This window comes from Papio anubis, chromosome 8, assembly GCF_008728515.1.
Source record: "Papio anubis isolate 15944 chromosome 8, Panubis1.0, whole genome shotgun sequence".
Lineage (NCBI taxonomy): Eukaryota > Metazoa > Chordata > Mammalia > Primates > Cercopithecidae > Papio > Papio anubis.
Window position 1 is genome coordinate 80,134,095 of NC_044983.1, and position 27,297 is coordinate 80,161,391.

The window sequence follows — 27,297 nt, forward strand, 5'->3', positions numbered from 1 at the left end:
TGGATACTAGTCCCTTGTCAGATTTTATCCCATTCAACAGACTGTCTCCCCACTCTGTTAATTGTTTCCTTTACTGTGCAGAAGCTTTTTAGTTTAATATAGTCCCATTTGTCTAGTTTTGTTTTTGCTGTCTGTACTTTTGAGGTCTTAGCCATAAAATATTTGCCTTGACCAGTGTCCAGGAGTGATTCCTTTATGTTTTCTTTAAGTGGTTTCATAGTTTCAGTTTTACATTTATTTATTTAATCCATTTTGGTTTATGTTTGCATATGGTAATAGATAGGGGTCTAGTTTCATACTTCTGCATATAGATATACAGTTTTCCCAGCACCATTTGTTGAAGAGGGTCTACTTTCTCCAATATATGTTCTGGCACCTTTGTTGAAAATCAATTGGCTATAAATATGTTGATTTATTTCTGGGTTCTCAGTATTGTTCCATTGGTCTATGTACCTGTTTTTATACCAATACCATGCTATTTTGGTTATGATAACCTTGGACTATATTTCGAAGTCAGGTCATGTGATGCTTCCAACTTTGTTCCTTTTTCTTGGGATTGCTTTGGCTATTCAGGGTCTTTTTTTGGTTCCACATAAATTTTAGGATTCTATTTCCGTGAAAAATGTCATTGTATTTTGATAGAAATTACCTTGTATCTGTAGATTGCTTTGGGTGGTATAATCATTTAAAAACTATTAACTTTTCAATGAGCATGAAATATCTTCCATTTTTTATGTGTGTTCTCTTCAATTTCTTTCATCAGTAGATGTTTTTCCTTATAGAACTCTTTTACCTGCTTGGTTAAATTTATTCCCAGATATTTTTTGTAGCTATTTAAATAAATGATATTGCTTTCTTTGATTTTTTAGCCAATTTGTTATTAATGATTTTTTGTGAGTTGATTTTATATCCTGCCAAGTGTTAGCAATTTTTGTAGCTATTTGTCAGATTTGGTTAAGATTCTTGTTTTTGTAGCTATTTGTCAGATTTGGTTGAGATTCTTGTTTTTATTTTTTTAATTTTTAAAAATATTAGAGACAAATATTATTTAAGAAAAAGTCATAACACGATTGAAATATTAACCTGTGGTAAGCACAATCAATTATGAGAGATAAAGATGTAATCGCAAGTAAAAATTTATACCTTGATCAAGGATTCCAAGGTTTAAATCAATTGGAATGGACTTTGTTGATGACATTTAATTAACATTTGCAACTTTTATTATCTTGTTACATTTAAATAAACTTTGTTTTTTTAATTATACACATTCTATAATTGTTTCCTATTGTTAATCACTATAATAGATAACATAGTCATTGACTCTTAAAATACAAAATATAGAAGAAACAATATGAACGAAATTGGTACCTATAAATAAACTCCTTCTTTGAAGATAAGAAATGCCAATGGGGCCAGGTGCAGTGACTCATGCCTGTAATCCCAGCACTTTGGGAGGCCGAGGCAGGTGGATCACTTGAGGTCAGGAGTTCGAGACCAGCCTGGCCAACATGGTGAAACCTTTTCTCTACTAAAAATGTAAAAATTAGCCAGGTATGGTAGTGGGTGCCTGTAATTGCAACTACTTGGGAGGTTGAGGCAGGAGAATCACTTGAACCTGGAGGCAGAGGTTTCAGTGAGCCAAAATCATGCTTCTGCGTTCCAGCCTGGGTGACAGAGTGAGAATCCATCTCAAAAAAAAAAAAGAAAAGAAAAAGAAAGGAATACCAATAGATCTTGTGACACTTAGATCTTCTGACTCACTTTAGCTTTACAAAGTAAGAAAGTATACTGCAACTTCTAAAAGTAATAACACAGTAATCTGTTGTCACTGAAGAGTCATGAAAAACATGAATGTGTTAAGATGTTTTGAATGTTACATTTTGTTTGGTCTCCGGTGTGTTTAAAATTTAACAATAGGTAACTGACCATCTATCTATGCTGGTATAACAAAGTATAGATAGAGTAATATATAAATGATAGAAGTTTGTTTCTCACAGTTTTAGAGTCTGGAAAGTCCATGCTTAAGGAACCAGTGAGTTCAGTGTCTGGTGAGGGCCCAGTCTTTGCTTCCAAGATGGCATCTTGAAATTTGTGTACTCACACGGTGAAAAAGACGGTGAAAAAGAGAGACAAGAAAAAGGGTCTAGTTAGTTCCTTCCAACTATATTACAAGGTCACTAATTCCATTCATGAGAGCTCTGCTTCATGAATCACCTCTTAAAGGACCCACCTCTTAATACCACCACATGCGGGTCTAAATTCCAACATACAAATTTTAAGAGACACATAGAGCAGCATCAGTTTAGTCTCAATCTAAGAATAGTCATTATGTGCCCTTAGCCCGAATTGTGAATAGACTTTGTGTTGTATGTGGATTGTTGCCTGCAGGTGTGGGCCACCCCAGTAATAGGATTTTGTAGGTGCTAGTATTATTAAAGATGAGAAAGTCCTCTAGAGAGCCCTTATAGTTCTAACAGATGGTTCTCTAGAAGTTGCTGTTATAGGTAAAGTGTTTTATAGAACCTTAGAGATAATCAGATAACACTACAAATAATGCCTGCTGAATATGCAGTAGGTTAGAGAGTATCAGCACTCTTTTAAAAATCAGTTTGGCTTCTGGTCTCAAGCCTATAAAATCTGCTTATGTAGTTGTGATAACTGTGTTTTTCTGTATAAATCTCTGCAAAGTTAAAGTCATTACTGTTTATGTTTACGACCCTAAGCAGTATTCCACTTTATTTTACCAAATAAACTTCACAGTGTTCAACTAAAAAATAGCTACATAGTGGTAGTGATTATTTCTAAATATACTTTAGTAAAATACAGGCTTTTTCTTTATGCATGAAAGGAATCACTCCCCGTCTATTTTTTTAAAAAGCTCTACCTTCCTGTGTAATTAATTATATTATATGTAGTGGGCACTAGCATGTTTTTGTATGGAGGAATGTTATATATATTGTCTTAAGATGAGATTCATTCAGAATGGGAATTACATGTCCCTTAATTCAGTACCAGAGCATATATTCCTTTCAACGTGGTTCCTAAAATTTGTGAAAAGGTTTAAAATAACACCATTAACAACAGTAGTCAAAACTGTTTTTTACGTATCTGATTCTCAAAATTGTGCTCCTGTTCTTTCCAGAAATGTGATAATATATTCTAGATGGTGTATTTCAATCCATTTAATTTACATAGGCTCTTCTATTTGATTTAGATTGTTGGTCATGCCAGAAAGGAAGGTGATTACCATCTTTGCATGTATAGGACAAAAAAATTTATTAAGATACTCTGTATGAAAATGGAATAAATTTTCAGTTGACACAACAGGGAAAAGAAAAAAAACATTTTTCCAGCCCAAGAGGTATGACAGATCCTTTTACAAATGTTAACCTATCAGAAAGATTTCTCCTCTGGTAGAATCTGTGATTGCTCCTGTTCGGAATTTTGACTCTCAAGAAAATTCATCATATGACTATTAAAGGCAGTGGATTTACCAGTGAATGCTGTTGTTATAAGATTATCTCAAAAGATAAAAAAGAATATATTCCAGATGCTATTTGCCTGGTTTGTGGTGGCGGGGGTGGGGAGTTGGGGAGGACGGGGTGGGGATGAGAGTGGGAGGGATAGGTAGGGATATAGTTAATTCAAATTGGCAATATCAATAAGAACTAAAAATAATAATATACATCTGGGTTTCTAGTCATACATTTTAGATGGTTATAAACACATTTAATGAAGTCAGCAATAATATGTAATATGTTCAAAACCATGTGTTAAATTATATCACAGGGTTAAAATATATATGACAAATATACATAGTTTATAATATATCTCATCCATGCATTTAATAAGAAAACTAATAGATCTAATATGCATAAGTGGAGAGATATAGACCAGTATTTTACTTTTTCTGTATAATTTTTCCTTAACTAAAAGCCAAATCCATATATTTAAATTTCATAAATGAAAACCTAGTCTGAAGAAGCTACTCTGTGGCTCATTTTTAGAGCTGTATAATATATTTAAGCACTACAGTTTGAAGCATTTTTAATAATAATATAGTACTCTAAGAATAATTTATATATGAAGTTCATTTTGAAACTCTTTGGTAACAACTCTATTGGACCAAAATTGATATAAAAAAAAAAAACAAGCAAAGTTGTATTTTTAATATGAAGAAAGGATAGATGACCTTTAACGTAAGCAGGAGACTTACCTTTCTCCACTTTGCTGGAGTGAACATCCCTGGTTATCAAGTCCCCATTAAGATATCCCAATGCAAGAGGGTTCAGGGAGGATCTCTCTTCAGCTGGGGATTCACATTTCATATTCTGCTGACAGGTCTAGAGCTAATATGGGTATTCTGTCTTCTTAGTTTAATACTGATATTTGTAGATTAAAAGCCAGCCATATCAGTGTGTGAGTGTAATTTACCATTTGAATACTACTTTCTATCTCATCAGCGTTGAAGTTAATAAGAGCACACATAGCATATTTCTGCAAAAATACAACAGCCTGCATATAATTGACCAATCTCTGGCATCTGACCTCCCCTGAGTATTAACCCTACAAATTATCTCATTATTTGTATTGTAATGGTATCAAATTTGTAGAAGAAAATTCTAACATAAATTGTCAAAAAGATCACTGGCCAAACACTGTTACCTGAGTACATAAAATATACACTCCAGTTGAATCATAGATCCATGCAATCATTCTGGACCCATGCAGGCTATCACAGGATTTTCTTGCAAAATCAAGGAGTCAAAGGGAAGATACACAAAATATGGAAGTCATTCCTGAGAGTATATATATGGACCAAAACAAAACACCAAAGCTTATATAACATCATGACTTGATTATGTATGGGCTAGTGATACCCAAAGGCTAGGTCATAATACTGAAGGAAAGACACCTGTAGAATCACAGCTGTTCCTGAGTACAAGGTAAGTATCAACCAAGGGTGTTATATGTCATTTGTTAATTAAAATACTCTCCAGCAATGTTGATTCACAAGAAACTGTTGAGACCAACGTGCTTACTTCAAGATTAAAATTATATCAGATAAAATACTAGAGGCTGTGTCATATATCCAAAGGACCCAGCAAATGCATTTGGGAAGGAACTTATGTAAAGCACTAGTAATCAAAGTCCAAATTCAGCTTCAGAGAAGTTATCAGATTGCTGGAAAATTGCCTGAGAATGTGGAAGTATTCAAAGGGGAGATGTAAAACATCCTTGGATAAACTCAATGAACCTGAAAACATTTCCACTGAAGAAAAATAATCTAGGGCATGAATTTCTAACTTATCCATATATTCTGAATAATAACTAATCTAATATTTTAAAAGTACCTCTTATATGCCAAATACTGTGCTTAGTATCTTACTGCATCTCATTTAAATTTCTTAAAAGTCATATCCATTGTTCCTATCACCATTTTAAAATTAAAGATGGAATTCTGAAGATCAGAGAGCCTAAATAACTGCTAAAAGTTACTCAGCTAAAAAGTAGTGCTGAGCCTAGAATCTTTGTTGGCATAACTCTAATGGTTAAGCATCTTAAAAAGCTAAGGTAGATTTATTCCCCCAAGTTTGAAAATCTTCTATGTTATACTATTTATGCTAACATTAAAATCTAGTGCAAAGTCTAAGTGGAGACAACAAATGTCTAGTGAACTAAGACATAGTGGTATAGTTATACCTGTAGTCAACCATCTCCTTACTATTATTTCTGAAGTAAGATCTTAACAAACTTTAACCTTGACTAAGCTTAAACACTAGCTTTTATTTAAAGAAAAGACATCCATAATTTTTAATGTCTACATTTCTTGGAATTTTCCAAAGTTTTAGGGAAATTCTGCTTTCTATAGCTAAGGGGGAAGGGAGAAGTGGAAACTCATGGATATCATCATAGACTACTGCATCAATAGGAATAGTATTTATTTTACCAATGAGAAATTACATTCTAAGTCAGTATTTACAATAATGCGTTGCTAGATGCTATCATTTATGACATTGCATCTACAGTCATAGCAGTTGAATTTAAGGAATGTGTAAATAGGAACTTTATCTTATCTAGACATACAGTAGGCATTTTCACTATATCATTTTTATTTGCTGCCTAATACAACTCCAAACATTCAAGTTTGTGGGAGGAAATTCACCATTGCATCTATTGTAGCACATTTATTTTTATTTTAGAAGAGTTCAAGAAATTTCAGGGGATTGATTATGGGATTTAAGTTCTTTCACTTTGGGCCAGACTTCCAAAGCTGCATCAATAATGATTGAAAGTTGTGCATCTCTGTGGGCAGTATAGTAGCCTACATCAAATCACTTAGTAGTCTTAATTCCTGAGGGAACTGTCATGATTGACAGTTTGAACAAAGAGGACAAGAATAGAATGAACCTGTTAACTAGGATTGAGTGAATTTCTCCTGTGGGCATGACAGTATTTACCCCCTGCAATTTAGCTTTCTGTGACCAGAGAGTTTTAAAATGGAGAAAGATGTTTTGTTCAGTGGAGGAATAAGAGGGATACAGCAGACGTGGATTCCAGTGAACACACAAGAACAACCTTCTTATTCTTTCTAAATTGCTGTCATCATATACTACATCAATTATAGATGAATATGATAATGTTTTTACCTTGACTCTCCAGATTTGCTTTGTTGAAGTTCATTAACGTGAACTGTCATACCATTTATTATTAAGTAACAGAAGAAGATTAATATACAATTATGTTATTTGTATTTTTTTTATTATACTTTAAGTTCTAGGGTACATGTGCACAACGTGCAGATTTGTTACATATGTATACTTGTGCCATGTTGGTGTGTTGCACCCATCAACTCGTCAGCACCCATCAACTCGTCATTTACATCAGATATAACTCCCAATGCCATCCCTCTCTCCTCCCCTCTCCCCCCTCTCCACAATAGGCCCCGGTGTGTGATGTTGCCCCTCCCGTGTCCAAGTGATCTCATTGTTCAGTTCCCACCTATGAGTGAGAACATGCAGTGTTTGGTTTTCTGTTCTTGCCATAGTTTGCTGAGAATGATGGTTTCCAGCTGCATCCATGTCCCTACAAAGGACATGAACTCATCCTTTTTTATGGCTGCATAGTATTCCATGGTGTATATGTGCCACATGTTCTTAATCCAGTCTGTCACTGATGGACATCTGGGTTGATTCCAAGTCTTTGCTATTGTGAATAGTGCCACAATAAACATACGTATGCATGTGTCTTTATAGCAGCATGATTTATAATCTTTTGGATATATACCCAGTAAGGGGATGGCTGGATCATATGGTATTTCCAGTTCTAGATCCTTTGGGAATCGCCATACTGTTTTCCACAATAGTTGAACTAGTTTACAATCCCACCAACAGTGTAAAGTGTTCCTATTTCTCCACATCCTCTCCAGCACCTGTTGTTTCCTAATGATTGCTATTCTAACTGGTGTGAGATGGTATCTCATTGTGGTTTTGATTTGCATTCCTCTGATGGCCAGTAATGAGCATTTTTTATTTTTTCATGTGTCTGTTGGCTGTATGAATGTCGTCTTTTGAGAAATGTCTGTTCATATCCTTTGCCCACATGTTGATGGGGTTGTCTGTTTTTTTCTTGTAAATTTATTTGAGTTCTTTGTAGGTTCTGGATATTAGCCCTTTGTCAGATGAGTAGATTGCAAAAATTTTCTCCCACTCTGTAGGTTGCCTATTCACTCTGATAGTAGTTTCTTTTGCTGTGCAGAAGCTCTTTAGTTCAATTAGATCCCATTTGTCAATTTTGGCTTTTGTTGCCATTGCTTTTGGTGTTTTAGACATGAAGTCCTTGCCCATGCCTATGTCCTGAATGGTATTACTTAGGTTTTCTTCTAGGGTTTCTATGGTTTTAGGTATAATATTTAAGTCTCTAATCCATCTTGAATTAAATTTTCATATAAGGAGTAAGGAAAGGATCCAGTTTCAGCTGTCTACTTATGGCTAGCCAATTATCCCAGCACCATTTATTAAATTTCCCCATTTCTTGTTTTTGTCAGGTTTTTCAAAGATCAGATGGCTGTAGATGTGTGGTATTATTTCTGAGGACTCTGTTCTATTCCATTGGTCTATATCTCTGTTTTGGTACCAGTACCATGCTGTTTTGGTTACTGTAGCCTTGTAGCATAGTTTGAAGTCAGGTAGCATGATGTCTCCAGCTTTGTTCTTTTGACTTAGGATTATCTTGGCAATGCGGGCTCTTTTTTGGTTCCATATGAACTTTAAAGCAGTTTTTTCCAATTCTGTGAAGAAACTCATTGGTAGCTTGATAGGGATGGCATTGAATCTATAAATTACCTTGGGCAATGTGGCCATTTTCACAATATTGATTCTTACTATCCATGAGCATGTTATGTTATTCCATTTGTTTGTGTCCTCTTTTATTTCACTGAGCAGTGGTTTGTAGTTCTCCTTGAAGAGGTTCCTTACATCCCTTGTAAGTTGGATTCCTAGGTATTTTATTCTCTGAAGCATATGTGAATGGAAGTTCATTCATGATTTGGCTCTCTGTTTGTCTGTTATTGGTGTATAAGAATGCTTGTGATTTTTGCACATTAATTTTGTATCCTGAGACTATCCTGAAGTTGCTTATCAGCTTAAGGAGATTTTGGGCTGAGAAAATGGGGTTTTCTAAATATACAATCGTGTCATCTGTAAACAGGGACAATTTGACTTCTTCTTTTCCTAACTGAATACCCTTTATTTATTTCTCTTGCCTGATTGCCCTAGCCAGAACTTCCAACACTATCTTGAGTAGGAGTGGTGAGAGAGGGCATCCCATCTTGTGCCAGTTTTCAAAGGGAATGCTTCTAGTTTTTGCCCATTCAGTATGATATTAGCTGTGGGTTTGTCATAAATAGCTCTTATTATTTTGAGATATGTTCCATCAATACCGAATTTATTGAGAGTTTTTAGCATGAAGGGCTCTTGAATTTTGTCAAAGGCCTTTTCTGCATCTATTGAGATAATCATGTGGTTTTTGTCTTTGGTTCTGTTTATATGCTGGATTATGTTTATTGATTTGTGTATATTGAACCAGCCTTGCATCCTAGGGATGAAGCCCACTCGATCATGGTGGATAAGCTTTTTGATGTGCTGCTGCATCCGGTTTGCCAGTATTTTATTGAGGATTTTTGCATCGATGTTCATCAGGGATATTGGTCCAAAATTCTCTTTTTTTGTTGTGTCTCTGCCAGGCTTTGGTATCAGGATGATGTTGGCCTCATAAAATGAGTTAGGGAGGATTCCCTCTTTTTCTATTGATTGGAATAGTTTCAGAAGGAATAGTACCATCTCCTCCTTGTACCTCTGGTAGAATTCGGCTGTGAATCCGTGTGATCCTGGACTTTTTTTGGTTGGTAGGCTATTAATTATTGCCTCAATTTCAGAGCCTGCTATTGGTCTATTCAGGGATTCAACTTCTTCCTGGTTTAGTCTTGGGAGAGTGTAAGTGTCCAGGAATTTATCCATTTCTTCTAGGTTTTCTAGTTTATTTGCGTAGAGGTGTTTATAGTATTCTCTGATGGTAGTTTGTATTTCTGTGGGGTCGGTGGTGATATCCCATTTATCATTTTTTATTGCGTCTATTTGATTCTTCTCTCTTTTCTTCTTTCTTAATCTTGCTATGGTCTATCAATTTTGTTTATCTTTTCAAAAAACCAGCTCCTGGATTCATTGATTTTTTGGAAGGATTTTGTGTCTATCTCCTTCAGTTCTGCTCTGATCTTAGTTATTTCTTGACTTCTGCTAGCTTTTGAATGTGTTTGCTCTTGCTTCTCTAGTTCTTTTAATTGTGATGTTAGGGTATCAATTTTAGATCTTTCCAGCTTTCTCTTGTGGGCATTTAGTTCTATAAATTTCCCTCTACACACTGCTTTAAATGTGTCCCAGAGATTCTGGTATGTGGTATCTTTGTTATCATTGATTTCAAAGAACATCTTGATTTCTGCCTTCATTTCGTTATGTACCCAGTAGTCATTCAGGAGCAGGTTGTTCAGTTTCCATGTAGTTGAGTGGTTTCGATTGAGTTTCTTAGTCCTGAGTTCTAGTTTGATTGCACTGTGGTCTGAGAGAGAGTTTGTTATAATTTCTGTTGTTTTACATTTGCTGAGGAGTGCTTTACTTCCAACTATGTGGTCAATTTTGGAGTAAGTGCGATGTGGTGCTGAGAAGAGTGTATATTCTGTTGATTTGGGGTGGAGAGTTCTGTAGATGTCTATTAGGTCCACTTGTTGCAGAGTTGAGTTCAATTCCTGGATATCCTTGCTAACTTTCTGTCTCATTGATCTGTCTGATGTTGACAGTGGGGTGTTGAAGTCTCCCATTATTATTGTGTGGGAGTCTAAGTCCCTTTGTAAGTCTCTAAGGACTTTCTTTATGAATCTGGGTCCTCCTGTATTGGGTACCTATATATTTAGGATAGTTAGCTCTTCCTGTTGAATTCATCCCTTTACCATTATGTAATGGCCTTCTTTGTCTCTTTTGATCTTTGATGGTTTAAAGTCTGTTTTATCAGAGACTAGTATTGCAACCCCTGCTATTTTTTGTTCTCCATTTGCTTGGTAGATCTTCCTCCATCCCTTTATTTTGAGCCCATGTGTGTCTCTGCATGTGTGATGGGTCTCCTGAATACAGCAAACTAATGGGCCTTGACTCTTTATCCATTTTGCCAGTCTATGTCTTTTAATTGGACCATTTAGTCCATTTACATTTAACGTTAATATTGTTATGTGTGAACTTGATCCTGTCACTGTGACATTAGCTTGTTATTTTGCTCCTTAGTGATGCAGTTTCTCCCTAGCATCGATGGTCTTTACATTTTGGCATGTTTTTGCAATGGCTGGTACCGTTGTTTCTTTCCACAGTGCTTCCTTCAAGGTCTCTTGTAAGGCAGGCCTAGAGGTGACAAAATCTCTAAGCATTTGTTTGTCTGTAAAGGATTTTATTTCTCCTTCACTTATGAAACTTAGTTTGGCAGGATATGAAATTCTGTGTTGAAAATTCTTTTCTTTAAGAATATTGAATATTGGCCCCCACTCTCTTCTGGCTTGGAGAGTTTCTGCTGAGAGATCTGCTGTTAGTCTGATGGGCTTCCCTTTGTGGGTAACCCGACATTTCTCTCTGGCTGCCCTTAACATTTTTTCCTTCATTTCAACTTTGGTGAATCTCACAATTAAGTGTCTTGGAGTTGATCTTCTCGAGGAGTATCTTTGTGGCGTTCTCTGTATTTCCTGAATTTGAATGTTGGGCTCCCTTACTAGGTTTGGGAAGTTCTCCTGGATGATATCCTGAAGAGTGTTTTCCAACTTGGTTCCATTTTCCCCCTCACTTTCAGGCACACCAATCAGATGTAGATTTGGTCTTTTCATATAATCCCATATTTCTTGGAGGCTTTGTTCATTTCTTTTTCCTCTAGACTTCTTGCTTCATTTCATTCATTTGAGCTTCAATCATTGATACTCTTTCTTCCAGTTGATTGAGTCAGTTACTGAAGCTTGTGCATTTGTCACGTAATTCTCGTGTCATGGTTTTTGTCTCTATCAGTTCATTTATGGCCTTCTCTGCATTGATTATTCTAGTTATCCATTCTTCCATTTTTTTTTCAAGATTTTTAGTTTCTTTTCGCTGGTACATAGTTCCTCCTTTAGCTCTGAGAAGTTCGATTGACCAAAACCTTCTTCTCTCAACTCGTCAAAGTCATTCTCCATCCAGCTTTGATCCGTTGCTGGTGATAAGGTGCATTCCTTTGGAGGGGGAGATGCGCTCTGATTTTTTGAATTTCCAGCTTTTCTACCCTGCTTTTTCGCCATCTTTGTGGTTTTATCTGCCTTTGATCTTTGATGATGGTGACGTACTGATGGAGTTTTGGTGTGGGTGTCCTTTCTGTTTGTTAGTTTTCCTTCTAACAGTCAGGACCCTCAGCTGCAGGTCTGTTGGAGTTTGCTTGAGGTCCACTCCTGACCCTGTTTGCTTGAGTATCAGCAGCGGATGCTGCAGAAGATAGAATATTGCTGAACAGCAAGTGTTGCTGTCTGATTCTTGCTCTGGAAACTTCGTTTCAGAGGTGTGCCCAGATGTGTGAGGTGTGAGGTGTCAGTCTGCACCTAGTGGGGTATGTCTCCCCGTTGGGTTACTCAAGCATTCAGTCTGTCCATTCTCAGATCTCAACCTCCGTGCTGGGAGACCCACTGCTCTCTTCAAAGCTGTCAGACAGGGTCATTTACATCCGCAGAGGTTTCTGCTGCTTTTTGTTTAGCTATGCCCTGTCCCCAGAGGTAGAGCCTACAGAGGCAGGCAGGCAGGCCTCCTTGAACTGTGGTGGGCTACACCCAGTTTGAGCTTCCCTGTGGCTTTATTTACCTACTTAAGCCTCAACAATGGCGGGTGCCCCTCCCCCAGCCTCGCTGCTGCCTTGCAGTTAGATTTCAGACTGCTGTGCTAGCAATGAGGCAGGCTCCGTGGGTGTGGGACCCTCTGGGTCAGGTGTGGGATATAATCTCCTAGTGTGCCGTTTGCTAAGACCCTTAGTAAAGCACAGTATTAGGGTGGGAGTTACCCAATTTTCCAGGTGTTGTGTGTCTCAGTTTCCCTTGGCTGGGAAAAGGGATTCTCTTCCCCCTTGCTCTTCCCAGATGAGGCAATGCCTGGCCCTGCTTCAGCTCTCACTGGTTGGGCTGCACCAACTGACCAGCACCGATTGTCCGGCACTCTCCAGTGAGATTAACCCATTACCTCTGTTGAAAATGCAGAAATCACCTGTCTTCTGTGTCGCTCACGCTGGGAGTTGGAGGCTGGAGCTGTTCCTATTCGGCCATCTTGCTCAGGGACTTCCAATTATATGTTATATACTCTATTTTACATGTTTCAGGGAAATTTAGCTGGAGTTTGTAGATTTGTGGATCTATAATTTAAGAAAAATTATAACAGTTTCTGGGCATTCTCAAGATATTTTTAAACTGCCATCCTCTCTCTTAATATAAATTATATAAACCACAAAGTCTTGGCAGTTTGTAGCTATTCTCCTCAACGGTTTGGTGGTAAATAAGTCTCTCAGTGTAGACTCCTTGGGTTCTGTAGGATTGGTATCTTCTCTAAGTAACTTAGAACACTATTTGAAAATACTCCAGATCCCAGAGGAAACAAAGAAAAGAAGTGAAATCCTTTCCTCAATGCTGTAAGTGAATGAGTATTTCATAATCACTTAGACCAATGGCAGATATACCTTAAGTGTGTTATGCTTATTACATATAAACTAAGCATTTCAGAATAATTTTAAAGATAGTTTTAATGGTTTATAGACTGTCTTTTAAATGAGAACTCTCCTAAATGGAACCCCTTTTAGCAATGTCTACAGCAGGCACTAAAACAAGAGGGATGATATGAGTAAAGAATTAAAGTGGCACTGATTTCTTCTTCTCCACTTTAGTCTGACTTCCCAGTCTCAGCCCAGTAAGGGATCTTTCCAAATGGGTTTTGATTTTTTACAGGATATTGCTTACCAGTCACAAAACAATGTAATGGAGTCCCATAGTCCTCAGCCTTCTACTAAGTATGATTCAAATATCAATCAGTGGCATAGGGTTGCATCTGTGCTTGGTGCACAATCCTTGATAGTGTAGACATAGCACCAATCACAACATCGCTAGTCACCAAAGGAAGCTTGTTTCTTAATTGCTCCATTTCTCAAAATCCTTACATCACAAGTGGGTACTGACCTTGCTTGATCTATTTCCCCCAGTAAAATAAAAAGTCTAATTATTGTTCACTTGACTTTTCTATATAACTCAAAACTATCTTCTTACTAGGTCATCTTGGTGAGTGGAAAGTTATCATGGAAGCATAATTGCGGTCAGTATATTTAGACAATATGTGTACTTTAAGCTTTGTTTTTCAGAGGAAAATGCTTTTCAGGTTATCACATGTGCTAAATTTGGTCACATTCCAGAGAATATGAATGTACTTTAGGATAGCCTCTTGAAGTGAGTACTTCTTAGTGATACCACCGTGTGATCTCATTTCTTTAAGTCTTTTTTTGTTTTTAAAATTGACATTTAACTTTTCTTCTTTGTAAAAATTCCATCAGAATGTTTTATGTGATCTTAGTGATTGGATACATAGACATTTTTTAGATAGGGGTCCCCAATCCCTGGGCTGCAGACAGGTATCAGTCTGTCACCTGTTAAGAACAGGGCCACATTGCAGGAGGTGAGCGGCTGGTGAGCCACCATTACTGCCTGAATTCTGCCTCCTGTCAGCTCAATGGTGGCATTAGATCCTCATAGGGGTGTGAACCCTGTTGTGAACTGTGCATGTGAGGGATCTACGTTGCCTGCACCTTACAAGAATCTAACTAATGCTTCATGATCTCAGGTGGAACGTTTCATCCTGAAACCACCTCACCATCTCTCACCCCTGTCCCACCACCTGCATCCTATGAAAAAATTGTCTTCCATGAAATCAGTCCCTGTTGCCAAACAGGTTGGGGACCACTGGTTTACATGAGCCCTCACAGAATAATTAGCAACAATCACACACCTCTTATGGCTCAGAGGGAGCTTATTCCATTTCCCCAAAACTTCAAAACAAAAAGTGGGTTCTTACTATTGGGTAATATGAATTGCTGTGGACTGAAATATGTCTTCTCAAAATTCATATATTTAGGCCCTAACCCCCAATGTGATGACATTTGAAGGTGGGGACATTGGTAGGTAATTTGGTTTAGATGAGGTCATGAGCATGAAGATCCCATAATAGGAATTGTGCCCTTATAAGAAGTAGAAGAGAGGCCAGAGCTCTTTCTCTCTTACATGTCAGACACAGTGATATGGCAGTTATCTGCAAGTCAGAAAGAGAGCTCTCACCAGAACCCAAATTGGTGATCAGCTTGATCTGGGACTTCCCAGCCTCAAAAACTATGAGAAATAAACTTCTGTTATTTAAGCTACTTAGTATGGCATTTTTAAAATGGTAATCTGAGCAGACTAATACATCAACAGAGAAAGGAGTTCCACTGGTTATTTGTTCCACTGGTTATTTATTCCCTATTTGTGGCCTGACCCAGCCAGTTGTGTTCTTCCATCTGCACGAATGTGTTTAACCCCCTTATGAACCAAGGTGTTGGTTCCTTATAGACTATAACCCTCTGCCAAATTACATTTGAATCTTCAGCACTTCATTAAATGTTCCCCAAGAGATAGTTTACCACTTATTATTACTCTTTATTTACAAAATGTCAGTCATTTAATTTATATTTAACAATTATTGTTTAACATGGAAGTTTATTAATATTCCAAATCTCAACTAAGTTTTAAATGTTGACTTACCAATATCCATTGATTTCCAATTTTGTAGTTAAAATAACCAATAAGAAATTATTAACTGTTTATAACTATAGTTGTTGTATTATCTACAATTATATATTATTTTTGCTTTCCAATTACTTAATCTCAATCTCCAAATGAAAACACTTATTTCTTATCACCTAATTGTTCTATTCAAACCTAGTCTCTGCTATTAAGATATTTTAGCTAACATTATTTGCTCTAACAAAAATTAATGCATTCCCATTATTCTACAGTAATTTCAATTTTATGTTGTTACAATAATTTTATTAAATTTTGATGAGCTGTTGAATGAAATACTATCATTTGCCTAATTTTTGAAATATTTCTAGATTCCAGTTAGTGGTATTTTAAGCTATTTTTCTTTATAAAATCTCTCACATTGATCAATTTACTGTGACATTGATCATGTGACCTCTATTTTCAGTGGGTTCTTAATAAAATATTTTATATCTTTAATTCTTTATACACAAAATGCTAGATAGAAAGGAAAATGGAAACTGAATTTCTAGATTCCTGGTGCCATTGACAAAATACTATACTCGGTGTCTAAGGAGCATAGTTTTTAAAAAATTGGAAAGAAAAATTTATGTGAATGTAATTAGTTTTCAAAGACTTTGAGTAGGACATTTCACTTCCACTGTGACTGTTATCCAGAGTTGTAGTGATTGAATTGAAATACAAAGATAGAAAAACTGCAGAAAGATCAAGAGCTTATATATAGAATTTTAAATTTATAATCAACTTTAGATTTTTAAGTAATCATTGAGCACTTATTATTATAACACCAATATGTTAAGATATAATCTGAAGATTTAACAAAGGAAAACAGAATAATTTTTTGAATATTTTTCAATAATAATGACTTTCTCTAGTGAGATCTGGGAAGCTCCAACGCTAATTCCATTTTCCCTAAGTACAAGGGAATTATGATGTTTCTATTATTAGCAGCAGCCTTGCTAAACTCTTGAACTTCATTACTATTATAGATCAGGGTATCCTTTTATTTGGCTTATGGCCTATTCATTCTTCCATTTAACTTAATGAATCAGAAAATAGTTTTGAATGGAGTTACTTAGGGAAGAGCTGGCAGTTATCAAAACCGCTTTGAGTATGCAAAAACAGGCACCATATTATGTCCTAGTGGGAGAAGAAAAGTGTGTGACTTTTCTGGAAAGTAGTTGGGGATTGATAACTAACATCATCCGTTTTGTTTGACCCAGGAATGTCAATACTGTACTGGAAATTTATGCTTATTAAATGTGTCAGTGTTCATCTCAGATATTTTTGTGACCTGAGAATAATGGAAACAAGCTAAATGCCTATCAAGCATACAAAGAAAGTGATGGCTTAGCCTTATTACTATGCAACTATTTAGGCTACAGCCAATGTAAATATTTAACAGCATAATTAAATAAGCATTCATGTAATAATGATACTTGGTATGTAGATTATGTTAACTTTTTTCTAGTTTATAGCTTTTCTCTAGATACTAGAGATAAAAACAAGAAGATATAAATTGTAAACATCTTCAGGTTGGGATTATATTCTTTTTTCATTAAATGTATATATCATCTTATTTACATATTCAATGAATCTTTACTTTTATAAATCAATATGTTGATTTATTTCAGAAAGCAGTTTGAGGCTTAAATAATGGAATCTTCAACATAATTGTGATATTTAACTACATAAATGACATAGACATCACTAAATATACTATGATAACTTCTTCACGGCGAAAGGAAAAATCAGAAAATTTTCCACAAAATTGTTTTATAAATAGTATCTTAACTTGTAAGAAATAGTTTTTTTTAAAGATCTATTGAAGAATTGTCACTGCTCTGGTGGATATAAGTTACATATTCTAAATCATGGGTGGTTTTTGAAGAATGAATTCAGAATTTTCTTGGTATTCTTTATTTTGTCCAGGAAGAGATGCTTAAATTTGTTAGTTTATTTCAGTTCACTTTTTCCTTTATTCTAAGTCTGAATATGAACAATTTTATACTAACCTGTTTAATGAAAAAAGTTCCGGAGATGAGTTTAAAATATTTGGAAAACAACTGTCTTCTTGTGCATGCTGAGATATTTACTGTATGCCTGTTGAATTTTTATAGTATTGTTTAATTCAAATACCACTTACTTTAAGAGGTTTTCTCTGATATTTTCAACTGGGTATGATCACTTTCTCTCTTTTCCAAAAGTGACAACTTTAGTTTGTATTTATTGCAGCATTTTCCATGGTTTGTCTTGTATTATAGTACTTACTTGAGTAATAGCTCTAGACTTCAGCAAATAACTTTTAGTGTATGATCCATTCTTTCTTAGTCATTTCTGCCTCTCTTTCATCCTTTCCTTGGTTTTTGAATATTGTATATATTAATATTGTTGGCAGACTCTTGTAAATACCTGATGTATTAGTCCATTCTCATGCTGCTAAGAGACACACCTGAGACTGGGAGATATATATATATTGACATGGATTCTCACTCTTTCACCCAGGCGGGAGCACAGTGGTGTGATCTTGGCTCACTGCAAGCTCTGCCTCCTGGGTTCATGCCATTCTCCTGCCTCAGTTTCCTGAGTAGCTGGGACTACAGGTGCCCACCACCATGCCCGGCTAATTTTTTGTATTTTCAGTAGAGATGGGGTTTCACCATGTTAGCCGGGATGGCAGACTGGGTAATTTATAAAAGAAAGAAGTTCAGTGGATGCACAGTTACACATGAATGGGGAGGCCTCACAATCTTGACAGAAGGCTAATGAGGAGCAAAGGTACATCTTACATGGTGGCAGGCAAAATGCCAAAGATGCCTCCCCATTTTGGTTATCTTTACAGCAGCATGCCACTCCCAGCACCAATTTACTGTGTTAGTACATTCTCATACTGCTAATAAAGACATACCTAAGACTGGAATTGATAAAGGAAAGAGGTTTAACGGACTCACAGTTCCACATGGCTGCGGAGGCCTCACAATCATGGCGGAAGGCTAAGGAAGAGCAAATGTATGTCTTATATGGCGGAAGGCAAGAGGGCATGTGCAGAGGAACTTACCTTTATAAAACCATCAGCTCTCATGAGACTTATTCACTCTTATGAGAACAGCATGGGAAAAAAACCCACTCCCATGATTCAATTACCTCCCACTAGGTCCCTCCCACAATATATAGGGATTATTACAATTCAAGTTGAGATTTGGTTGGGGACACAGGGACAATCCATATTACTTGGTGGTGGTTGTTTTTTTTTTGTCTGTTGTTGTTTTTAATTTTTTGATCAGTGTAAGTGTCTTAGTGACTCTGTAATTTAGACGGAAATTCAAGACCACTAAATCAGCAGAATGGTAGAGTTTATTGGCTAGTGATTTTGTCTGCTCCAAAAAAAAACATTTTATCTAAAGCACATTTTTGAACTGCCTTTAATTTATAATAAATGTATCATATATGGATTCAAAGGTAAAAATCTCTCGAATACAAATTAAAAGACTTTATTCTGATAGCATTCTTTATAATGTTACAGAGCACTTACCACCTCAATCTGATATTTACAGAATGAAAACCCTTAATCTTTTAAATTAGCTATCATATGACAGATACTTGAACTTTTTATTCTTCTGAAATACAGCTACATTATCATATCTTTCCTAAGTTTTCAGGACCAAAAACATAGCCGTTCTCTAGGTTTGAATGAAACATCAATAGCTAGATATATTTCTGATTTACTTTTATCCTGTATCTTTCCGAGGCAAGAGCCCTGTTAGCCTTTTGGGGTAAAGCAGTTCATTAAAATGTGGCCTCAATTTTAACTAAGTGAAATTAAAAATACAGTTTCTTAATCATACTAGCCAGATTTCAAGGGTTCAAAAGTCACATGTGGTTATTGACTAACTTTTTGGATACTGTAGATATGGAATGTTTCTACCTTCATAGAAAATTCTTTGGAACAACAGCAACAGTAGTTTACAGTTTATCTTTTATTTTACAGCAGCTTTCATAGATAGACACTTTACATGAGCTCCATCCAGACTTCTAAATTAAAAACAAAGAGACAGTTTGTTTGCACTGAAAAATTCATTTTCCCTCGTCATTTGTTTTATAGTTGTAACATTTTTTTGACTGTTATAAACCATTTTTGTGTCAAAATGTAGGTATTTTTTCCAATGCCTGGCAGCTCTCTAATTTTTCTTTTTATCACCGGTTTTCAGTAATTTTATTATGATGTGTCTGGTGTGGTTTTATACATATTTATTCTGCTTGAGATTCATTGAAATTATTGTATCTGTGGGATTATCATTTTTATCAAATGTGGAATATTTTGGTCATTAATTTTCTTGAATATTTTTCTACCAGCCCCTCTGGGACTCCAGATTTATGTGTTTAACAGCTTGACAGAGTTCAATATTAACTCACTGAGGCTCTGTATATTTTTTCAGTGTTTTATCTCTATACTACATTTTACATATTCTCTATTTCTACAACTTCTAATTCACAAATTTGTTCTTCTGAAGTTTCATCACCATTCAGTGATTTTTTAAAAAATTGTTAGATATTATAGTTTTTATCTTTAAAAGTCCCATTTGATTCATTTTTAAAATCTTTAATGTCTCTTCTGGTCATGGGTCATATTTTAATTCTTAAGATCTGTAGGAGGTTTTGCATGATGGTGAAAATAGTGTATTTTATGTGATTGAATGTCTGAGTTCTATTTTTTCCTTTTTTGTGTGTGTGTGAGATGGAGCTTCACTTTGTTACTGGAGTGCAGTGGGGTGCTTTCTGCTCACTGCAACCTCTGACTCCCAACTTCAAGTGATTCTTCTGCCTCAGCTTTCCAAGTAGTTGGGATTTACAGATGTGTGCCACCATACTTGGCTGGTTTTTTTGTTTGTTTGTTTGTTCGTTTTGGGGTTTTTTTTGTATTTTAGTAGAGATGGGGTTTTATCATGTTGGCCAGGCTGGTCTCAGACTCCTGACCTCAAGCCATCCGCCCACTTCAGCCTCCCAAAGTGCAGGGATTACAGGCATGAACTACCACACCTGGCCCTATTATTGATTTTAAAGAAGTGTTATACTTTTCTTTGATAGACTTTTGACTTGTTTCTGCTTTAGTTTGATCATCTTAAGCCTTGTTTTCAGCTTTTGCTAGCGTCGTCACAGAATACCTTTACCTGTTGGAATCTTTAATCCCATTACTAAGGCCCACCCTTCTGATGCCTAAATTTAATTCTCCAGGTAGTCAATTTGGCCTCTCCACTGCTGCTGGTAGGAACATGAATGATTCTTGGCCTTTTGCAGTTATTGGAATCATTCAGTCCACAAATTTGCAATAACTTCTTGCCCAGCCTCATGAAACTGTACCCTTTGCATATATGACTTAGAAATCAGCATAGGTTCAAAGGACTTTAAAGCAGATTTCTAGAGTTCTTTTTCTGTGTAGCTCTTTTGTCTCAAGAAACCTGTCACACAAATTCCAACTGCCCCAGATGCTCTGAACTTTGGTCTGTATCTCCTCAACTCAGTAGGGTCACTTTCTCAGTTTGTGATATCCTCCCTACCCCACGGACACTGCTCTAAACCTGAAATATGTTTTCCAGGCAGAAAGCTTGGCTCTCCTATGTTTTACTTGTTTGTCTGTTCTTTCTCAGATGTAATGGCTCTGTACTGCCTGTATTTAATGTCTGAAAAACAGTTGCTTCATCTGTGTTTCCCTGGTTTTCTATTTCTTTGAACCAGGAGGATTAATTTAGTCACTGTTACTCCATCATCGCTGAAAGTGGAAGTCTTTCTTCAACTGATTTAAAAGTTTCTGTAATAGAAAAGATATTAAACTATGAATTGAGGCCTAACTTTTAGAGAATGTTGAAATGACAGAATGCAATACTACAACAAAACTTATAAACCCGGATAGACTCATTTAAAATGATAAACACTTATATACAATTATAAACACTGATAGAAACTAGCAAGTCAGTGGTTGTGAAAAAAATTAGATACATAGATATGTATAGATTTTAAGGCAGGTAAGAGTTATTAATTAGAATTACACAGTTGTAAGTTTGGAGGTACAGGTATGAGTGTCATCCACACAGACTAAAAGAACAGAGCAGAGTCCAAGATAGCATGTTGACATTCACAGTGAGCATTCAGAGTACAACTGTACCTTCAAATTAAATTTAACCAAGGGTTACTATCAATGGCAGACCACCGGGCTCTGTAAACCACAGGTCTCATCTATTCTAGAAATTCTTGTATTTGCATTTTAACCAATGTATATCTGTCCAGGAAATAAAATGTCAACCATAAGAATTGTTTACCCTTAAAAATAACTCTATGGTGTTTCTAAAAGTATGTGTCACATGAGAGCACAAACAAAATAGTATGCTTTCTATGGATTGTATTACTGATGTTGACCTGGAATGGTAAGAAAGGAAACTGACTCTAGATTACCTACCTTGATTTTTCTTGTTTCAATTAATTCTCAGAGCATTTGTCTTGAGATATGCAATAGCTCAAATTTCAAGATAAAAAAAATATCAACTTTCCTTTTTTCAACTCTACTTTGAATAATTCATACAGGTACCACTTAAATGTAGCTAATCTGAATCAATACAAGGCAGTGTTATAATCTTTGTTTCTAATGATGTTTTACTCTTAATTTTTATGTAAATAACTGAATGTTTTGTTTGTGAAACTGATCTTCATTATAAGGAGATATTTCTAATGTTGGCTGTCCAATATGAAGTAAAGCTTTAAAAATCCCAGAGGTAATATTGAACAACTTAATTTGAAACATTTTATGTTACTTTGTTGCTCTTGATTTCAAGAGTACCTGGTTTAAATGCATAAGTACATTTTCAAGCATATCCAATTTACATGCCTTAAAGACTTCCACCGCCTTAATGTTTAATTTAGAAATATCATTTTAAATGATTCTTAAAATCAGATGCACTTATTTTTATAGCTGTAATATTTTAAGAGAGCCTTCATATAAAAATATAGTTGTCACTGACAAACGGTATCAATTAGCTAATGTTCAACAATGATCATCAATTCAGAGACTGTAACCGTGTTGAAATTTTAGTTTAGCCTTAATGTTGTCTATAATAGGTACTGTAAATGATGCATGACAAAAAAATAGGTTGTTAGCAAATGTTGAGGAAGGAAGGAAGGAAGGAAGGAAGGAAGGAAGGAAGGAAGGAAGGAACGAAGGAAGGAAGGAAGGAAGGAAAGAATTTTCAAGGCCTTAAAAATCTGTATGTGCTGGAATACTTAGAAATAAAAGTTTTGTTGAATTTAATTAGACACAAATATTCTACCAAGCTCACAAAATGATTTTGAAAAATACTAGCAATCTTTAGGCAACATAGGAGCCCTTAGTTAAGTGAATTAGAAAGTGAAGTTAAGAATAACATTTCAACAGTTACCTAATCTCCTAATTTGCTGATCATTGATGAACATTGGCTCATATGTTTTGTTTTGTGTTTTTATGAAACTGACATGTGCTATTGGTTCAAATAAATAGCATATATAGTATTCTGGCTAAGTTGCTTATTTTTAAAATTATGGTTTTCTTATGTTAAATTTTCAAATTAAATTTCTAATACCATTTTTTCTTTTCCACAGCCTTTAATGGAGAAAACTGTTGTTTCTGACAGAAGGGTTCTGATATTGAAATAGACAATATGTCTACCTATTATAGAAATATAAAAAATAAAAATGCACGTACTCAAACAGAAGATGGAGGTTACATTTCTGTAATACATCTATCATCAGACCTTAGCCGTATTGGACTTTTGGTTGCTGTTGATAGAATAAGGCAGATTTTCCTCAAACTTTCTTTTGCAAAATAGATAGACTTAAATATAAAAACAACTGCAAAATGTTCAGTCATTAACAAATCAAGAATTTTTATAACTGTATGTTGTCATTATAAGTTTTTTTCTACTGTATTTAGCAATGCAATATTTACCTTTTATATTACTAAATATATTAATTTTCTTCTCAAGAAAATCATTAATACTTAGGGATTGGAGTTTTCCTGAGTGTAATATTGAAAAACTGTTAAAAAGCCAGTGATACCCATTCAATCTAATGATTTAGCTTTTGATTATTTGTTTTGTTTGTTTGTTTAAGGATTAAAGCAAGGAGAGCCAATCATGACTGGCAAAACACAGACCAGCAATGTCACCAATAAGAATGACCCCAAGTCCATCAACTCCCGTGTTTTCATTGGCAATCTAAATACGGCAATTGTCAAGAAAGTTGACATTGAAGCCATTTTTTCAAAGTATGGAAAAATAGTTGGATGCTCCGTTCACAAAGGTTATGCATTTGTACAGTACATGAGTGAGCGACATGCAAGAGCTGCAGTGGCTGGAGAAAATGCCAGAGTCATCGCCGGCCAACCACTTGGTAAGTCATGCTCAGACATGGATCTCATGTTATTGTTCATATATCTGGAAATTGTTTTATTTCTCAAAACCCAAAACCACTGTTGTTTCTACCTCTTCTTTAACCAATTAGAGTGATTTTATATTTATAATTCATATTTTTTCATCCTTATATTGTTTTATATATAGGTATCTTATTTTCTCTATAAATTTATAAATTTGAGATCAAGGCGACTTTGCAATACTTTTTACCTCCACCAATCCTAACACAGCCAGGCAAATAATAAATATGCATCAGATTTAACTTTATTTGACTTGAGATAGCGTCTGTCTTCCAGGAAACACTATCCTATGCAAAAAATAACTTCGCTTGTTATACTTACGGCATTTGATTTGAGAGCCTAATGCATTTTCCTCATTTCCTGTGTTTTGGAGGAGAAGGGATAGAAAATAGCAAAAGAAAGTAAATTTTTAGAACTGGGAAAGGAATATAATTCACATTTTAAAAATCCTTAAAGATTTTGTATATTATGCCTATATAATCATGCATAATAATCAGATTTCTTTCTAACATTCAAGAAACAATGTAGTTTTTTCACAGAAAGGAAAACAGTGCAGTCTGAAATAAAATTAAAAACTTGGAAAAAATATTTTATAATTAATGTGTAGATAAAAATAAAAATCAGATAATTATTTAGATGTTTCTCTACCTTAGGAAAAAAAATACAGTTAATATAGTAATGATTCCTCAATTTATATTTCCTGTTCTCTCTAGATTCATGTATCAAACTCATTGTACAGCATCTTCTCATGGATACTCAAAAGGCATTTCAGTTTCATATGGCCAGAACAAAACCCATGATTTTCCACACCCTCAGCCTTCTCCACTCCCAAGCTTCCTCATCACAATAAAGGGAACCCCCATTTTATCCAGTTTTTTTTTTTTTTTTAAAAAAAAACAACTACAACAACTTTGATTCTTAACTTCCTCGATCATCAAGTTCACTTGTCAATATATCTCAAATATATTCCAAACCCAATCTCCTTTTAAATGTGTGCTGAAGGCCATCTCATACAGGCCACGATTGTATCTCAGGAGCACTGAAATAACTCCCTTGTTGGTCCACTTCTTTTTAGTCTTGCCAGAGTGTCTTTTAAAAACATAGATCAGATTATGTTCTTAACCTGCTTTTAAACCTCTAATGCCTTTCTCATACAGAATAAGATTCACATTCTATACCATACCTACAATGCCCTACACTGCCACATCTTCAATTCTATCTCCTTATTCTCTCTCCCTTCTTGAACCACTCTAGTTATACTGGCTGCCTTGATAATGCCTCAGACATTCCAAGATTGTTCCTACTTCAGAGGCTTTGTATTTGCTATTCCCTCTGTTCAGACAACAGGTCTTTGCTAATTATTTGTTCCCTACTTTATTGAGTGTGCTGTGCTCAAAATTTACCTGCAATGAGAGGCTGTTACTGACTAGCCTATCTAAAATAGAATAGTCACCTTTCTCCTTCTTTCACTGTCTGTTCCATTACTCTGTGTTAATTTTTTTCATGGCACCTATCAGCATCTAGATTACATAGTTTAATTTATAATCTTACCTGTGTCATGACCACAAACATAAAGCTGAAGAAGCATAAAAAAGAAGCAAGTTAAAAGTATAGAGAAGTCAAGCTAGAAGAGTGTTAAGAATATTGTGAATATTATCAAATGATATAACACAATTAAAACTATTTGGGAAGGTATGGAATTCATTAAAATGTGGGAGACGTCAGAGGTAATAGTCTTGAGGGAAAAAAGCAAAAGATGTTTTGCGTAAGTGCCTGATATTTAACTACAAAAACTCACTATCAGATAGGAATATAATTTTTATTTACGTTGGTCCCATCCAACTTTCTATATTTTAAAGAAAGGAAATAAAGGAAGTGCTTTCCAACAGACATTGGTGTATTTTCCACTTGTCTTTTTGTTTTCCTTAATGCCTCCATTCTGCTTGCTTACTTTGATAGGGGAATTTTCTGACATTTTTGTTTTTCTTTTTAAGTTGAAAGTCTTAATTCAGGGCCATATCCCAGCAGATTTCAGGGCAAGCTCTATTTACTGTCTGTATCCTGATTGTTATGAAACTAACATACTTGAGGAAATACATTTAATTATTGTTTTAAATTATTTTTTAAATTATTTTTTAATTATTTTGTTGTTTGAAAAAATTAACTATCAGTTTAAGATCAATTAAAAGCCTGATTCACTTTTTAATGAGCTACAGCTAATTTTCTGGAGTTCTGTTTCCTATCACTACTCAGTTGATTGCTGTCTTTTGAGAAGAATGCAATGAACAAAGGTCAATACCACACTAAAAATGTAGTGCCTTACCTGCAGAAACCCAAGGAAAAAAATGATACCAAATTGCTTTGTTTTGAGAGGCACAAAGTTAAATTGTGCCTCTTCTAAGATACCATTTCTCATTCTCAGTCATTCCTCTTAGATCCTCTCTTAGTTTTGTCCTCAGGTAAATCTTTAGAGCATATATCCTAATCATCTGTAATCACACTTTGTGCCTGAAACCAAGTCTTAGACTTTAGTTCAAATCTCGTCTTTCACTGCGTCTGTCTAAGCTGAATGACTTTTCATACAAAGCAAGTACGTTACAATTTATCCAACAATTTTGTTTTTTAGGTCAAACGCTTGATCATATCCACCGTTTTTGTTTGTTTGTTTGTTTGTTTGTTTTACCGTGTTGCCAGAAACTGAGGCAAAGGTGTATCTTCCAATTGTTCCCTATGGAAGTTAGTTCCTCCATCATGTCCTGAAGAAGACCCTTAGCTTCTAGAATATGTATACATTTCTAGCTTTAAGTATTATACCTTTGTTTTTGATGATTTGAGCAAAACTTCGGTTCAAGCATATTAATCACTTGCTTCCTGAGTTTTTTGATTCCCAAATAAGCCCTTTCTAATCTGCCCCCCAACAAACCCCAGCAAGTTCTTAATATGAAGCATGTTTTTTATGGATGAAATACTAGGCCATTATTACATGAAATTGTTATTAGTATGAGGTACAACAACCGATCTAAGCATTCTTCTTTTTCTTAAGAGTGAGAAGGAAATTAATATTGATTAGATCGTGCACTGGATTAGTACTTTACCTGTATTACCTTATTTGATCTCAAATAATGCGTATTTGTATATCATTTTCTGAAAAGGAACAGTGTTTTATTTACTACATGTTTAAAATGTTTATATATAATTTAGAGATTAAAAATTAAACATCAGTAGTACCAGAAAAAATTAAACATCATAATGCGAGTTCTTAAAGTTTTATGAAGACTATAGGTCACTTGGCCATAATTTAATTTATTTTCTTATACATTTCCAGTTGTTTGGCACATTTTTTGCACCATGATAGAGAGTATCCATTTTTATTCTTAACTTCCTGTCTTTGATATATAATAGAACATTGCTAAACCCTCTGTGGAAAAACAAGAAAAGATTGCATTTTGACTCATAT

General features: G+C 35.2%; 1 protein-coding gene across 8 annotated transcripts in view; it reads left to right on the forward strand.

The window, feature by feature from the left end:
* RALYL (RALY RNA binding protein like) overlaps positions 1 to 27,297 on the forward strand; it is a 720,856-nt gene that overhangs the window by 321,249 nt on the left and 372,310 nt on the right. For all 8 annotated transcript variants that reach the window (XM_031669965.1, XM_021942865.2, XM_031669964.1 and 5 more), the window contains one exon: positions 23,522 to 23,800. In XM_031669965.1, coding sequence (XP_031525825.1) covers positions 23,545 to 23,800 — 256 coding nt within the window. In that variant the 5' untranslated portion in view covers positions 23,522 to 23,544. The remainder of the gene's footprint in view (positions 1 to 23,521; positions 23,801 to 27,297) is intronic.